The sequence below is a fragment of the Podarcis muralis genome, chromosome 2 (genome assembly GCF_964188315.1).
Source record: "Podarcis muralis chromosome 2, rPodMur119.hap1.1, whole genome shotgun sequence".
NCBI lineage: Eukaryota > Metazoa > Chordata > Lepidosauria > Squamata > Lacertidae > Podarcis > Podarcis muralis.
In genome coordinates this window covers 61,345,770-61,362,432 of record NC_135656.1, presented here as the reverse complement: position 1 = coordinate 61,362,432, position 16,663 = coordinate 61,345,770, and the positions used below count along the sequence as shown (strand labels likewise).

The 16,663-nt window shown below is 41.7% G+C and overlaps 1 protein-coding gene and 2 long non-coding RNA genes across 4 annotated transcripts; 2 read left to right on the top strand and 1 right to left on the bottom strand.

The window, feature by feature from the left end:
- Nucleotides 1–15: 15 nt before the first annotated feature.
- CBY3 (chibby family member 3) lies at nt 16–10,586 on the top strand. 2 transcript variants are annotated; one of them, XM_028718241.2, is made up of 3 exons: nt 16–62; nt 6,838–6,912; nt 9,948–10,586. In XM_028718241.2, the coding sequence occupies exon 3, from the start codon at nt 10,002–10,004 to the stop codon at nt 10,491–10,493; it is 492 nt and encodes a 163-aa protein (XP_028574074.1). In that variant the 5' UTR covers nt 16–62; nt 6,838–6,912; nt 9,948–10,001; the 3' UTR covers nt 10,494–10,586. The 2 variants fall into 2 exon arrangements, with proteins under 2 accessions (XP_028574074.1, XP_077780732.1); XM_077924606.1 differs by lacking the exon at nt 16–62 and having other exon boundaries at nt 6,795–6,912.
- Nucleotides 6,912–16,627, bottom strand: LOC114591330 (uncharacterized). The gene is made up of 3 exons (XR_003705241.2): nt 15,103–16,627; nt 11,760–11,822; nt 6,912–7,198 (listed from the first exon to the last, which is right to left on the bottom strand). It is a non-coding gene; the product is annotated as an uncharacterized LOC114591330 (long non-coding RNA).
- Nucleotides 12,650–14,915, top strand: LOC144326974 (uncharacterized). Its single transcript, XR_013391919.1, has 2 exons — nt 12,650–12,841; nt 14,707–14,915. It is a non-coding gene; the product is annotated as an uncharacterized LOC144326974 (long non-coding RNA).
- Nucleotides 16,628–16,663: the final 36 nt, after the last annotated feature.

Genomic DNA, 16,663 nt, shown 5'->3' with positions numbered 1-16,663 from the left:
ATTGGCTCCCCCGTCTCGGCACGAAGACCCCGCGGATTGGGCGGCAGAGGCGGGGAAGGCGGGTACGTAGCGTGAATCGGATCCCGATTCATTCTTTAAAGAGACAGCGGGCTTGGAGGGAAGCGCTTTTTGCGTTCGGGGCGGAATGTAGTCTCGCGCATTGTCCCGAGAGGTCCGAAGCGAGGCGTAGTTTCGGGCGCCTTTTTAAAACGGGCACCGAGCGTTTCCGTAGGCAGTGACAGGGAGGTGTTCTTTGAATGAAGTGGAAAGACTGTGAGGGAGGGAGGCAGCAGTGGTCTGTATTTCTACACCTGTTCAGCCTGCAGCATGTAAGGCAGGCATAGGCAAACTCCGGCCCTCCAGATGTTTGGGACTACAATTCCCATCATCCCTAACCACTGGTCCTGTTAGCTAGGGATAATGGGAATTGTAGTCCCAAAACCTGGAGGGCCGGAGTTTGCCTATGCCTGATGTAGGGCCTCGCTCATGCCACAAAATACCCGCATTTGTAAGAACTCTGACCTTTGGCAGCGCCTGCACTTTAGAACTCCCTGCCTATTGAGCTCAAGCAGGCACCTTCCCTGCACTTTTTTTTGGCGCCTGCTAAAAACATTCTTGTTTAGACAGGCCTACCCAGATGCATAAAAAGTTGAGGTAATTTTAATTGCATTAGTATTAAAGGAGATGTGTGATTTTTTTTCTTGATTTTACTGTTTTTTCTTTTGAGAACTGCTTTGAGGGATTCCCCCCCACACACACACACACAATCAAGCGGAGTATAAATCTTCTATAAATAAATCCATATAACGGTGTACAAAAAGCACACATACAAATTATTGTGTACCTTTGGGGCAGTTTTATCCACCACCTGTCTTTTGATTATTTGTTTTTTTATATTTTATTTTCAGAAATGAACAAGCATCTAACAGTATTAATGTATAGGTTTCATGGATTACTAAGAATGATGCTTCTGGTGAACCGGACTCTAGCCCAAGAAAGCTTATTCCATAAGAAACTGGTTAATCTTTAAGCATACATATAGATATGGCTCCAAGGAAAGTTACTAGTATAGCTTTACAATTTTTCTGTTGGTATCTGCTCAGTTTTGAAGGAAGGATAAGTCAAACATAATCCATTTCAAGTGGGCAAACCAAGGAGAGCTCTTTTGGGGATACCTGAATACCCCACCTTCACGCCAGATGGCACTGTTCACAAAGGCACTGTCCTTGAACACTGCACATTGAACCAGTCCTTGAACCAAGTATCATTGGCACAGTTGAACTTTTTTGTTTTGTAATTTGGGTGTATCCAGATTTGGCATGATAAGCTGATAATCACATGAGGAGCTAAGACAGTCTCTTACCTGCTCTTCTTGTTTAGCACCCACATTGTTTTTTTATGCACTTCAACAAATCAGATTTTCTTAACTGAAGTACTGTATCCTGCTGTTTGTGTCAAAACTAAAACACAGACTACGCACGTCACCCAGCTTCCTGTTGGAATTTTCATTGGAAGCTTTGTTGGGGGCAAATACATAATGTCTCTGATTGGAAGTCAAAAAAAGCAGGAGCCTTCTGAAGCCAGTCAAGTTCTAGACTTGGACTGGGTAGGAGGTCTTGAATTATGGAATTTGGGCTGGAAAACCAAAAGCAGCTGCTGACAGAAAGTGGATAATAATTTAAATCACAGCATTTTTAAAGCACTTTTAATAAGCCTGAAGCTCAAAGAAACTTATGGTTTGTTATACAAATCTATTTACTATGGAGCTTATTAAATAAATAAAGGGACATGGGTGGCGCTGTGGTCTAAACCACAGAGCCTAGGACTTGCCAATCAGAAGGTCGGCAGTTCGAATCCCCACGACGGGGTGAGCTCCTGTTGCTCGATCCCTGCTCCTGCCAACCTAGCAGTTCGAAAGCACGCCAAGTAGTGCAAGTAGATAAATAGGTACCACTCCAGCGGGAAGGTAAATGGCGTTTCCGTGAGCTGCTCTGGTTCGCCAGAAGCAGCTTAGTCATGCTGGCCACATGACCCAGAAGCTGTCTATGGACAAACGCCGGTTCCCTCGGCCTGTACAGCGAGATGAGCACCGCAACCCCAGAGTCCGTGACTGGACTTAACGGTCGGGTCCCTTTACCTAAATAAATACTGTGCCTTATCTATAATAACCAATATTATTCCACCATTTCAATAGTCCTGCAATGGCAAAGTAGTTACTACAATTTTTTCTTCGGGGCTGGGGGATATTTTAGCAGTGCTTCCAGAATACTGTGATAAGGATAAGGTGGGTAGCAGCAGGCATACTGTTTCAGTGTGCTCAGTATGTGTGCAAGATATAAGGTAAAGGTAAAGGTACCCCTGCCCGTACGGGCCAGTCTTGACAGACTCTAGGGTTGTGCGCCCATCTCACTCAAGAGGCCGGGGGCCAGCGCTGTCCGGAGACACTTCCGGGTCACGTGGCCAGCGTGACATCGCTGCTCTGGCGAGCCAGAGCCGCACATGGAAACGCCGTTTACCTTCCCGCTAGTAAGCGGTCCCTATTTATCTACTTGCACCCGGAGGTGCTTTCGAACTGCTAGGTTGGCAGGCGCTGGGACCGAGCAATGGGAGCGCACCCTGCCGCGGGGATTCGAACCTCCGACCTTTCGATCGGCAAGCCCTAGGCGCTGAGGCTTTTACCCACAGTGCCACCCGCGTCCCTGTGCAAGATATAGACCTTTGCTAATTCTCATGGTGGTCACTATTAGATCAAAACACAGACACAAAGATTTAAGGCATTAGGAATATGTGGTGTAGTCAAAACAAGGAGTTACCTAGAACTTGTTTTGCAAAACCTTGAATAAATCTGAAAGTTTATTGTGTAATGTTTAGCTAAACGTTGTGCAACCAACCATGGGCGTAGCCAAGATATTTGGGGGTGGGCACAGCTTGAGAATACTCACATGACCCATCAACAGACATTCAAACCCTATACTTCTCATGCTAATACTTGCCACTGGTACTAACGTATGTTTGTTCGGATTAAATCTGCAGGCTTCAATTAATCAACCAAAGCTTTGAATGGATAATGTTTATTGAATATTTTATAAACAAATACATAGCTTAGCAGGTCTTGAGTAAATCTAGCAGAGTTGAAATAGATAAAGAGTTTTTAATAGATAACAAACTGGATGATTAAAAAGTTGTGGATTATGCAGAGTAGTGGAAAAGCAAAGGAACCAGGAAAAGGGTGGAAGGGAAGTCATATGGTATATGTATATATGCTGTATTTGGTACGAAGTTGTAAGTGGGATGGGGGAGGCGGAGGGGGGTTAAGTATGCTCTCTGTTTCTCTTTTTGAAAATGCAAACAAACAAAAAACAGACATTCCAACCCTATCCCTCTCATGTGAATACTTGCCGCTGGTATACTAATGTGCGGATTAAATCTGCAGCCTTTAATTAATCAACCAAAACTTTAAGCACAGATTCAACCCTGCTTGATTGTTAGGTGCGGCTGAAAACAAGCAAAACTTAAGTCATTTTACATACCTGAAGGACTTGCCATTCTACAGGCTGTACAGATATCCTAGACTGAAGCTCCCTGCATCTCAACTAATCCTGAAGGGATAGCTTCTTTGGTAGATCATGAGACTGTTGATCTCAGGGTCCTGGGTTCCACATTGGGCAAAAAGATTTCTGTATTGCAGGGGATTGAACTGGATGACCCTAGTGGCCCCTTCTAATTGTCCCTGTCTTGTGGACCCTACAATTCTATTATTCTAATGTGTTGAAAACCTTCTCGGTAGAAAAATGCCAGGTATCATATTTTTTAAAAAATAAGTTCGTGTATGCACAATTCATATGTATATACATTCCTTCATTTTAGACATTTTTCCTTCCTATTGTTTTCTTTTACTAACGTATGTATTAAAAATCCATTTAATAAACTTTTAAAGAGATAATTGGTGAACAGCCCCAGCATATAGGAGTCATGTGAGTCATCTCTTACTTTAACAGTCCTTTTGGCATTAAACATTAAATATTATGTAAACAAAGTAATTTTAACAAAAATGTATATTTTAATTCACCCCACATCATGAAACTTTTGATTCCCCCCCCCTTAAAACAATAGTCCCTATGGGATTGTATCCATCTAAGCCATATTCAGAATAGAGCCACTCAAATCAATTGAGTTATGGAGTCCATTGATTTTAATGGATCTACCTTTTAGTATGATTTAGCTGGTTACAGCCTATCACTTTTAAGTTTCAGCTTTAACGGGCAAAATTTGTTTGCCTCCAGAGTCACTATACCTTTATAAGCACAAAGCAGGTAATATATTCACAAATTAACATTTAGTAAGCATCCAGTTTACAGACAGTAGCAATTTACACTCAACTATCAAGAATGTTGAAGGCCTAATGAAATATCCTGAATCCTAGAGCTGTAATTTCAAAAGAATACAGGTCAGTATCTTGGATGCAGTGCATCTCATACTGAGCATCAATGTATTTCCCAGCATGTGAACAAATAGCCTGCCACAAGTGTGTGAAAAAAGCCTGCCGTGAAACCCCAAAGTAGCAATGGAAATGAGTCTACTTGAAGCTACTCTTTGTGATGCAGATGTGTTACACAGGTTGCCATAGTAGCTGCATCCATAACAAAAGGGAGCCAGCTGCAGGGCAGAAGTAGGTCAGACTGGTCTAAATAATACTCACTTTGATCAGAAAAAGCACATCCAGATCAGTGAGGGAAAGAAGAGGAGAAATGGGAAGGCTAGAGACAAGAGTTAAGGATGGAAAACTATGATGTTAAAAAAAAAGAGAGAGAAAGAGAAAAGGTTTCTTGTTCTTTTCAGGCCAAGAAACAAATTCAGAGGCAACCTTTTAACTGGACATTTATATTAAGTTTGTCTTAAGACAGATCTAAAGCGGTGTGCAATTAGGTAGTAAACGGCCCAACTCCATTTTGTTTCTAGAGGGGCCTAAATCCTCTCATAGTTAACAGCCCAATCCAATGCGCAGTTTACTTGAAGCATATCTGACTAAATTTAATGGGACTTCCTCCCAGGTGAGTGTGCACAGGTTTGCACTCCAATTCTCTTCTGACCCACTTTCGTCTGTGACCAAAAGATTTAAGCTCTAACAGTGATTTGACTTCTAAGCATTCCCAAATAAATATAAAGTGCGCGTTGTACGTGATCTAAAGCAGAGAAGTATCAGTCAGGAGGTGGGTGCTGAATATTTTCCCCAGCTATGGTTTTGTCCAAAAGCTGCTTTGCCGTGACCAGTTTTCTCCAAACAGGGCTTGCTTGTAAGGAAGGGGATCCTAGGGCTCCTTCAGGCAACCTGTTTATCCAGCATTCATCCTGATTTGGTTGCACAAAGCTTTCACAATGCTTAGACAATGTCTGGTCTTTGGTGTGCATTTTATTCTGATTTGCTTGTGGGGTGTTTACACATCTTCACATTAATAATTTGTTCATCGACACTTTCCCCATTTCTTTCCAAACTGAAAAGTATGGATTTTTTAAAATGGATTTGTCATGCTAGGGTGACTTCAGTCCACTTTGATTATCCAAAACTAAAGCTCCCACAAAATACTGAGATTGGTATTCAACTGAGGCCCAACCTCCACTATACAGTACATTAAAAGTACACTTATTGCCATGCCATTTTAATCAGTCATTACTTCCTCCAAAGAATCCTTGGAAGTGTAGTTTGTTAAGGGTGCTGAGAGTTATTAGGGGATCCCTAATTTTCTCAAAGAGCTACAGTTCCCAAAGTGGTTTAACAATCTCTCTTCCCAGAGAGATCTAAGAACTTTAGTAATGAGAAGCACATAGGGAGTCTCCTAATAACTCTCAGCATCCTTAGCAAATTACAGTTTCCAGGATTCTTTGGGGGAAGACATGACTGCTCAAGGTGCCATGATACCACAGATGAGTTTTACTCAGAGTATACTTCTTAAATTAATTTGCCTGATTTAATAATGTTAATTAATTTCAATGGGTCTACTCTACTCCATTCTGGTCTAACACTAAAGAAGATCCTTAAAGCCATGTGGGCAGCTGGAGTGACCAGCTCAGAGCTCTCTGCATACTGAAATCCACATAGAGAGATAACAAAGGTTATGTGACCCATTTCATCTCAAGGTAGGGAATGATGACATGGGCTTAGCCTGATAGAACAGCTTTCTCTATTGTTTAACCTCTTCGTGCGCTAATTAGATTCAAACATGCTGGAATCCTACAGATTGTTCTCTGACTTACTCCATACATTTCCTAATAATGACCTTTGAAGTCCATACACCTTGAAGTAGTTGCATGAAAGTTACTATATAGTATGAAGTTGATTTTCAAAATGAATGTAGCATCAGAGAGTTGGGACCTTATAACATGCTTTAAGCCTTCCAACTAAGTATCTTAGGGAATATTCAGAAAGATAAAAATATATGCAGGAAATATACTCAAAGAACATATTAATTGCTACATTTGCACAATACATCCTTGTGTCAAATATGTACCAGCAGCCATTTAATTTTTTAAAATTGAATACTTAATTTTGCATTTTCAAAAATACATCTAACAGGAAACCCCCCTCCCTCCAGACAATCCAATAATGTTATTTTTTCCCCAGTTAGGTAAGTAACAGGTAAGTTTGTAAATACGTCAGCCATTCATTTTGATCTCTGTTCAGATCAAGAGTATCTTGCATGTCTTCCTAACAGGTTATTCCAACATGAACCATTTGTTGATGGTGACGAGTGGCAATACAGCAACCCTGTCTTTTCTAGCATGTTGAATAAACATATGCCAAACTGTTCCAAAGTCCTCCATGCCTTTTATATTCTGCAGTGCTCCAAGCTGTTTTGTCAGTTTCTCCATTCGGGCTACATTCCATACTCGACCCCACCATGTCTCTAAATTCAGGTTGGTAGCCGTCTTCCAATGTTGGGTAGTTAGCTACTAGCCACAATCATCAAGAAGGTTAGGAAGTCTTTGAACATTGAATCTATACTGTCACCAGTAATGAACAGGTTATTGTGCAAATGTCCAATATATTGATTTATTCATTAATTCTGAGTACTTTGCCCAGTACAGGTGCCATATATGTAAATAGTTAACTTACCTGTTTGTTTTAATCAGCTCAAGCTAAACACCGAGCTGATTGCTGACAGCAGTGAAGCACAGATACGCACATCAGGATGTCTACTGCCTACAAAAATATGATTGGCCAAAGTAAGAAAAGTAATTGTGAGACACTGCAAACTCAATGATGACATGAGGCAATCAACATGATGTCAGGCACAATTTTTGCATGTGTTACTGAAAAGCAACAAACAGATTATTTCCCATGCCCAACTTGTTCATTTCTGAGGTTTCAACAGAAGCAAAAAATTAAGTGACTGCAACAAAGTACAGTCTGGTGAGCAGAGTATTTTGAGAAACGGAAGAAAATGGTTTTTTAATGGCTGGTGGGTGACCTGCCTCCATATGTTTGTTAGAAAGCCTTTTAATAGGTGTGGCAAGGTTGTGACGGGTTAAATTAGGAGAAGTGCCTCAGATAAAACAATGCATCCTTATTAAACTGAGATCCAAATTGCAGGCTGTAGCCAATGTTAGCCCTACTCAGAGTAGACCCATTGAAACATTGGCTAACCTAAGTGAATAGAAGATAGTTGACTTCAACCCAGCATTTCTTTAATATTTCCCTTAATCTTATTCCACTGGTGCGTACGTGTGCTAACTTCAGCAGCTCCTATGGCTGCACTGAGTTCCACAGAATACTGTACAGTGGGAAGACGGAATCTCTTCACACCCACCAGAGTAGCTCACTGGTCCTATTGCCATGAAATGACATGCTCTTTTACTAGCATAAGGGAATGAGTCATACGTTGACATTTGTGTCAAGCTCACCAAGGTCTTGGCCCTAGAGCCAGTTGGCTTTCTTAGGACTAGGGGGAGGCAAGTTAAGGGGAAAATGCATTTGTATGACTTTCTTAATTGGGGAAATGATCCAGGTCAGACTCATTTAACTATTTTTAAAAAATTATCCAATGGGGTAAATGGTCTTCCCATGGTGCTACTAGGATCCATGTTCCAAATTCTATCGAGTTGTTGCATGGAGGTGCTGGTGATTTGAGCAACGGCAATCCCTCAAGTCAATGTTCTATTTTACATCAATCCCTTGCTGTTATTTACCTGGAATAGGACTTAGGCAAAGAAAATAAAAGGCGGGGGGGGGGGGAGGGAATGGGAAGGTGTTGGTGATGTGACAATGGCACTGCCATGCAGTCTGAAGCTGGGTTATTATATGACTGCTATCTGTACTCATTAATAATATCATCCACTGATACTGCAGAGGAGATAGGTCAATGGCAGGGATGAGGAATCTTATTTATAATACTTCGATACCTGCCTCTCATCATAAGGTCCCAGGGCAGGTTACAATATAATTACATAATTAAAAACAAGTAAAACAGTTTATTCAATGAGAAAAACAAGCAAAAAAAAAAAAATCAAAACAGAAGCAGCACTGTATAGACACTGTGAGTCACACAGAAATACTTGGAGTACAACATCTATTATCCCTATTGTGTTTCTGGACTAGTTTCCATTATCCCTGACCATTGGGCATTCTGGCTGGAGCTGATACGGGCTAGAATCCAACAAAACCTGGAAGGCCACAGGTTACCCATCTTCCCATTGTAATACACTGGATAATAGTAATTCTTTTCCCCCTGATAGTTCTGTAAGGGAAGGAGCTGGAGGGTCCTCTAAACAGATATTTCTCAGCATCCTTACTAAACTACAATTCCCAGAATTATTAGGAGGAAGCCATGCATGCTAAACTGGTATGAAACCAAAGTAACAGATATACTTATGCCCGCCCACCCCCGGTAATGTTGGTGGCAGGCACTAGTTGAATAAAATGTAATCCCATTGTATTATGCTGGAGATAAAATTTACACAACCCGAATACCAAATAGTGTTGTTGTGTTTACTCAGTTTGTCCAAAATGAAATGGGGGCCACCACAAGGAAAATATGTCGTTCACAAGCAATTGCTAATTTGGGGATCTGCCTCTTTCCACATGCTTATGCTTATGATCCTCAATGAAGGGATTTCTGTGGGTCTCTCTACTCCCTGATGCTAGACGAGACATGATATGACTTGGTCCTCTTTCATTGTGGTGCTCCACATTTAGAACTTGATTCCCAAAGGAAGTATTAAATTTTTGGCTGAAGACTTTTTAAAATGTGCCCAGACTTTTAAATAAGTTGACTTATGGGTCAATCTGTCTCCCCCCCCCTTTTTTAAGGATTATATTAATCATTATCAATAATGCATCCCTTGGGAGGTTGTATATCAGAAAGACAATATATAAATTATTCAGATAAACAAGTAAAAACTACTCTGAAAATTTATTATTCCAAAAATGAAACCAGCTGTTGTAAAAATTAGGATCATACCAGCAAGAATAAGTCTTCCTGTAAAAAAAAAATTATTTAAATCAAGCCTTACTGACTAGTGATTTAAATTGTGATTTAAATTGTGATTTAAATCAATTTGATTTAATCCACCCTGGGTGTAATTATATCCCCTTCTGCTTGGAGTGGCAACATGTTATTTCTTTAAAATTCCCAATGGCAAATAATAAATAACACACACACACACACACACACACACACACACACACACACACACACCCTTCTGCCCTTGTGTGCATCAACCAGAAGGGCTTAGGAAGTGGCAGTTTCTCCACCAAGGAAGCTCCTCACTATCACCTTAGGATTGCACTGTTTTGCAATAGTTACCCTGACAGTTTATCTCCCTGTCATTCCTCCCCTCAATGTCATAGTGTAGTTATTGATTTTCGGCTTCTTGTTGTTTTTTCATTTTAGCAATGCCATATAATGTCTCTGCTCCTCTGTAACACTGCACATGTTGGCTTTCTGTTCCAGAACTTTCTTCTGTAGGACTCTTATTGACATCCTCCATCCCTAGCTCTTCTCAGCATGGAAACCATTTCTCAAATTCTGCAGGATGTGCGTGATTACTGGGCTGACCATTTTTCTCAAAGATTTCTACCCAGGCGGCCAACACTTCGCCAAACAACCTCTTTGTCCACTTACTATCTGTTGGACTACAAAACCCGGCAAGCTGAACTAGGGATGGATTACGGCCCTCCAAGTACTCAGCTGAACAAAGCCAAGTTTGTCTTCCAGGGGGGTGCGTGGCAGGGTGATGGTGTCCCTCCACAGATGCCCTTACTACAGTTATATTCCTCCTCCTCTCATCATGATAAGGAATCACCTAACAAGGCCCTGAAGAAAGCAAACAAAGCTCTACTGGAAGAGAACAATTACTTGAAGCTGCAGCTTGAGCTGCTAATGGACATGCTGACAGAGACCACAGCACGACTACACTCAGTAGAGAAAAAGCTGGACATGACTTCATGGCACCCAAAGATTAAGAAGCCAAGCAAGGTGCTCATGCTCCGGTCTTAATAAACATCTTGGACCCAAGACCAGAGAGAATTGTATTTCTGAAGAAGTTTGCCTTCCCATGTCCAGACATTAAATAAAATCTTGAAGAAAATGTTTGCGTTTGATGGATCAATATTTTTTTATTGCTCCATTCCCTGGAATAGCACATGGCTTTTATATTTTGATCTAAGGATCATAACTGAAACAAGTCACAAATATACCTGATCTCTTTTTTCTACTTACAATATCCTCGATAGAGCCTGCCTCTTAAAAGCCAACTTACACCTGTGATTCAAAATATCCTAGCCCATTATATGTTATCCCAACTGACAGGCTATATTTCACGGCTATCACTGAAATAATTCTACTGCTGAATTATAATATTCTCTCCCATCCATCTCACACTTCATTTCTATGTACTGCAGTGTGTAATCACAGAAGTCCAGAGCTATCAGAAACAATACATGAACTGCATTATAATGAACTGCATGATACTGTTTTTGACTGATTACTTGGATGAGATAGAATTGTTTGCAAAACTCCTTGAGCTGCTGGAAGACAATGCTACACCAATTTGGGCAGGGTGGGGGGAGAGAGAAATCACACTGTCACTTCCCCGGTGCAAAGGGAGAAATAATGTGGGGCTTGGGGCATGGTAGGGAATAAATGGAAGCTAGCTGGAATCTTATGCTTACTTGTGGCTGGTGTTCAAGAATGAAATGTTACACATGCAAAAGAGGCAATGTAATTTAAATTGTCTGAATGGAGAGCCACATACAACTAAATCTGACCTTTGCCCTCCCTTTCCACCAACACCAGAGGACAGGACTCCTAGTTACAGCACAGCAGCATGGATCCAGCAGGGGAACATCTTAATGTATCAAAATGTGCAGTGTGGGTAGAGAACTGGGAGTAAGAAGTGGGAATGATTTTTGGCCGGGCCTTTTGCAAAAAGGTAGCTTGCACAACTAACAAGCACACATAACATGATAATCATTATAATCGTGGGCATAGCCGGGGGGGGGGGGGGGCTGCCCTCCAAGTCAAGTAAATCAATAAAAAAACTTAACTGAGGTTCTAACATGAAGCCTCAACCCCCCCAACATAAATCCTGGCTACATCAATGATGATAGGCAGATAGCGCCCTAACCTAAAACACTTACGTACTTGCCAGCAACAATAAATCACAGAGCAGGCACACAAACACTGGACTAGTTATCTACTTAGGCAACACTATTACAAAACACCATGTCAGTCCCAACATCAAGGGTTCAATCATCTGCTCACCTTCCAATGTGATATCAGTCAGCAATGCCTTTCTGCATTCTCTATGGAACGAACAGGCCGGTACTGAAGTAAAATAAATTATTTCAGATCAGAAAGAGTGGACGGGGGGGGGGGGGGGGGAGAGCATTTCAGCGTCTGTGGAAATTCTGAGTTTAAAGGGGCCATTCTTGAACAGAATAATTTCAGAGGGAGTGGGCTACAATTTCTTAATAAATCTAATCCTAATGCCTGTAGCCTGAATCAAGATAATGGGTTCCCCCCCTCACTACATGTGTTAATTAGTTTATCAGTGCTGGAATGGCCATGTTACAATGAATGCTGCTTTGAACAACTTGGTCATGCCTCTAGCAGCCCCACCAAGTCCAATGGGCACCAGCCACCACTGACTAGGGGCCTCAGAAACTGAAAGTGGCCCAGGTCTCCTTGAGAGGGCCTAGCTACAGCATGTGTGGTAAACCCAGTAGTTGGGCTGCTCCATTTCTAAACCTCATAGCATTCCGTATAAAGGCAGGCAGATACAGCTGTTGAGTTGGCCCAGGAGAAAAGAACGTGCTGTCAAACCCACTTTTCTTGGCAGAATTGCTACAGAAGAAACTTTCACAAATACATAAATCCAAATCTAATCAGTAACACTACAGTGCACATCAATATTTTATTATAATTTACTCAAAAGCTCTTCCCCCACTTTGGTCTTTATGACAACTGCTTCTCTTTTTTTACCTTCATCCCTGGGGTTATACAACATTTCACTGGAAACGTTCTTACTCGGAAAATTATATGTTGATACTTTAAACTTATCTTTTGCTGACTTGGCTCCGAGCAGTGGCTTCTGCCTCTTTGCCATTTCAGATAAGTAGCAGCTCTTATCAAATCATCTGCAGCTGTTTTAAATGGTATTAGGGTTGCTCTTTGCAATGAACGGAATGGGCATATGGCAAAGTTGCTGAAAGCCAGAAGGTGAAGCTGGAAGGACAGTGCCAGTTCCCTCAACATTCAAGGCTGTATTTCAGATAGATTTTCCAGTTTGTGGTTCTGTTACTGTACTTCAGAAACTGGTAACATTCCCCCCCTCTCTCAGACTGGTACAGTATACAACATTCAATATGCTTTGTTTTATATTTTCTTCATTATTTCTAGTGCATTGCATACCTTGTTGATACAAATGGATAAACAGATTGTTGCTTATTTAGAAGAAAAACTGGCAAAAGATAAGTAGAAATCCAGTTTATCTTTCAACTAATCAGACAGCTTCTAATATAATTCACCACTGTATGCCGTTAGTGCCTTTGGATTTTTTAAAAAAGAAAAATAGTGGGGATTATACAGCCAAAATTAAGCACTCTTTAGATTGGAAGTAAGTCTAATTGAAGTCTAATTATTCAGCCTTATGTGCAGGCAAATCAACAGCTAGAAGTATGCATCATAAGCAGGGAGTTCCAGAATGTAGGAGCTGTCATGCTAATGGATCCAATATTTTAGCCTACTTCACTTTGCTATAATATTCAGCTTGATAAAAAGTTATGGAGACTCAAAATTATTTGTTACATTTTGGTTCATCATAATACTTCAAAATAACCCCTAGCTACGAAAGCAAATGTATATTACCGGTACCTCTTCCCCTCCTTAGCTGATTTAGTGGGTTTTTTCTTTAATAAAATGTTTTTTATGTGGCTCACAGAAAATTGGTAAATAGCACCATAGGAGTCATCATCAAAACCACCACCACCACCACCACCACCTCTGCTGTTAAATAAGCTTTGTTTCTGCACATCTCCACTGCCCTATATACAGCTCTCTGCCCTATATAGCAGTTTAATTAGAGACTCACACTTCACGTGAGGGATACTAAGAAGCAAAGTAGAACTCATACTAGACCAGGCTTCCTCAACCTTGGCCCTCCAGATGTTTTTGGCCTACAACTCCGATGATCCCTAGCTAGCAGGACCAGCGGTCAGGGATGATGGGAATTGTAGTCTCAAAACATCTGGAGGGCCAAGGTTGAGGAAGCCTGTACTAGACTAATAATTTACCTCTTATGCCTTAAAATGCTTTCCTTTTCTAATCTTCTGTGACTCGCATGGAGCCAAATTTTGTAAAAATAAGGAATAAGAATACAAATTTATTATTTATACCCTGCCCATCTGGCTGGGTTTTCTCAGCCATTCTGGGCGGCTCCCAGAAAAATATTAAACAGAATAAAACTTCAAACATTAAAAACTTCCCTAAACAGATGTCTTCTAAAGATCAGATAGTTGTTTATTTCCTTGACATCTGGTGGGAGGGTGTTCCACAGGGTGGGTGCCACCACCGAGAAGGCCCTCTGCCTCGTTCCCTGTAACCTCATGTCGCAGTGATGGACCTGCCAGAAGGCCCTCAATGCTGTACCTCAGTGTCTGGGCTGAACGATAGGGGTAGAGATGCTCCTTCAGCCGAGGCCGTTTAGGGCTTTAAAGGTCAGCACCAACACTTTGAATTGTGCTTTGAAACATACTGGGAGCCAATGTAGGTCTTTCAGGACCAGTGTTATGTGGTCTTGGTGGCCGCCCCCAGTCACCAGTCTAGCTGCCACATTCTGGATTAGTTGCAGTTTCCGGGTTACCTTCAAAGGTAGCCCCATGTAGAGTGCACTGCAGTAGTCCAAATGGGAGATAACTAGAGCATCGGGGAGAAGACGGAACCCTGAGGCACCCCACACCCAGGGGTCCGAACACTCATCCCCCAACATCACTTTCTGAACACTTTCTGAATGTTTTTAAAAGGAGTATCTGCTATCAAACTCTGCTTGGATAGAATATTTTGCACCTAATATGTCTGACAAGTGCTCTAATGGGGCAGCCTTTTAAAATATTAAACTAAGGGACAGGTTTTTTATATATAAAAAAAGCAAAACAATAAAACATCAGCCTGAGTACAATGAATTCAACCTCTGACTTCTCATACTTGCTAGGAATCATGGCTATATCATATACCATCTGAGCCTCTCCAGAATGAGCTCTGCATGATCAGAGGAGAGAGACATCCTACCCTGTTTGATGCATAAGAAAAAGAGGAACCAGATCTTCACAAAGTTATCCTATTTCCCCCACTATGTCTTTCTCCCTGATGATAATGCTACCTGCCACATGAATAAAACCTGCATGGTATACTTTCCTACCATCTTCCAATGCTTTGCTCTCTTCATATGTGCGGCTACTAGGAGGTGCAGCCACCAGGTCTTTGCAAAGAATTGACCCCCCCCCCTTACATTATTTTACCTGCTGAATTCTTTAAGAGATAACCCAAAGATTGCAATCCCATACAAACTTACTTAGCAATAAGGCCCACTGAAATTCATGTAACTTACTGCCAAACATACACCAGGTGATGTCAGTGGAAGTCTTTAAAAGCAGATAGACAAACTTTTTGTTGGTTTAACCTTTGGATGATACATTCACTTGTTAAAGTAGGACTGGTAAGAGAAACCAGAGACATTTCTGCAAGTGGACAAACTTGGACTTTAGACTTTAGTGCTCTACTATGCCAGTTCAGAGCTAGAATCAAGAGATAATTGGCTGTATGTAACAGAGATGGGGGAAGGGGGATAAGGCCCACAGTTGAGGAACAGCCATACTTGCATTTTCTGCTTCTCTTTCTCTCTCTCTCTCTCACACACAGCCTTAAATTATGGAAGATATGCACTTGAGTATAGGAGAGGTCAGCACAGTGTTTTAAGAGCTTTAAAAAACAAAAGCAAAAGGTTGCCAAAATTGTTGGCGGCTGCTGGTGTGTCTTGGTGTTTTGCTCTACACACTTTAGACACTTTTTCACTGTGGTGATGCAGCAGACATTCTTTTTCATGGGCTTAGCGAGGATTTGATGGGGGCAGGCCTTTTGTTAGGGGGCGCAGAACCACAGTTAGCTATGTATTTTTATTGATTTTGGGGGCAGCTGCCCCTCCCTGTCTACACCCATGTTCGTTTTAGAAGTTCACAAAGTAGCATGAGGGGAAAGAGTCACTTGTCACCAGTCTTAAAATGACATACATGCTAGCAGCTGCAATCAATGTGCTAGCAAACAGATTGTGTGTCAGGTGTGGAATGTTGGGAAAAAGAGAAATTTATTTGCCACATTTCTATCCCACTTGTCTCCAATGAGCTCAAGGTGGCACACATGGTTCTCCTCTGTTTTTTATCTTCACAAAAACACTGGGAGGTAGTTTAGGCTGAGAGGCTTTGACTGGCCCCAGTGAGCCTCATGGCTGAGCAGGGATTTTAACCCTAGTCTCCTAGCCCAACACTGTGGAAGCTAAATTGAGGGGGAAATACCTGGCTCCCCTGCACCAAGGACATACCCTCCAACATTTCTCAGATGAAAATAGGGACATCCCATTCCATAATGACAATTTTACTAGTTTTAACCCACACATCTTACAGGGTTGCCCCAGCCACTCTGGGCAGCTTCCAACATAGATAAAAACATAGTTAAAACATTAACCATTTTAAAAAACCACTTCCCTTTACAGGGCTGCCTTCAGATGGCTGGGGTGGGGGGTTGGATAATGCCATATGCTCCAATATTTCTCCAATGAAAATAAGGACAACCTAAGGAAAAGTGGGACATTCCGGGATCAAATCAGAAACCTGGACATCAGAAAATAGGGACACTTGGAGGGTCTGAAAGGATACGACTGACTGCCCTTCCTTGGCCCCTCTCTATTTAAGTATGGAAAGGCTCTTCAGAGGAGCAGAACCACCAGCGAAGAAAAGGATGCAGAGTTATTATGTGACGGAGTAAGAACGTCCATAGGATTCCAGCTGCTCCAAGATAGGGGGCTCGATCCGCAGCTCCAGCGTGTTCACTTTAGCCCTAGCGCATTCCGCGGCGTTCGCTTCTTTCTCGGGAGGATCAGGGACTGCAGCCTTGGG

Coding starts and splice junctions, on each gene's coding strand:
- CBY3 (XM_028718241.2), top strand. CDS start 10,002: ATGGAAACCATTTCTCAAATTCTGCAGGATGTGCGTGATTACTGGGCT.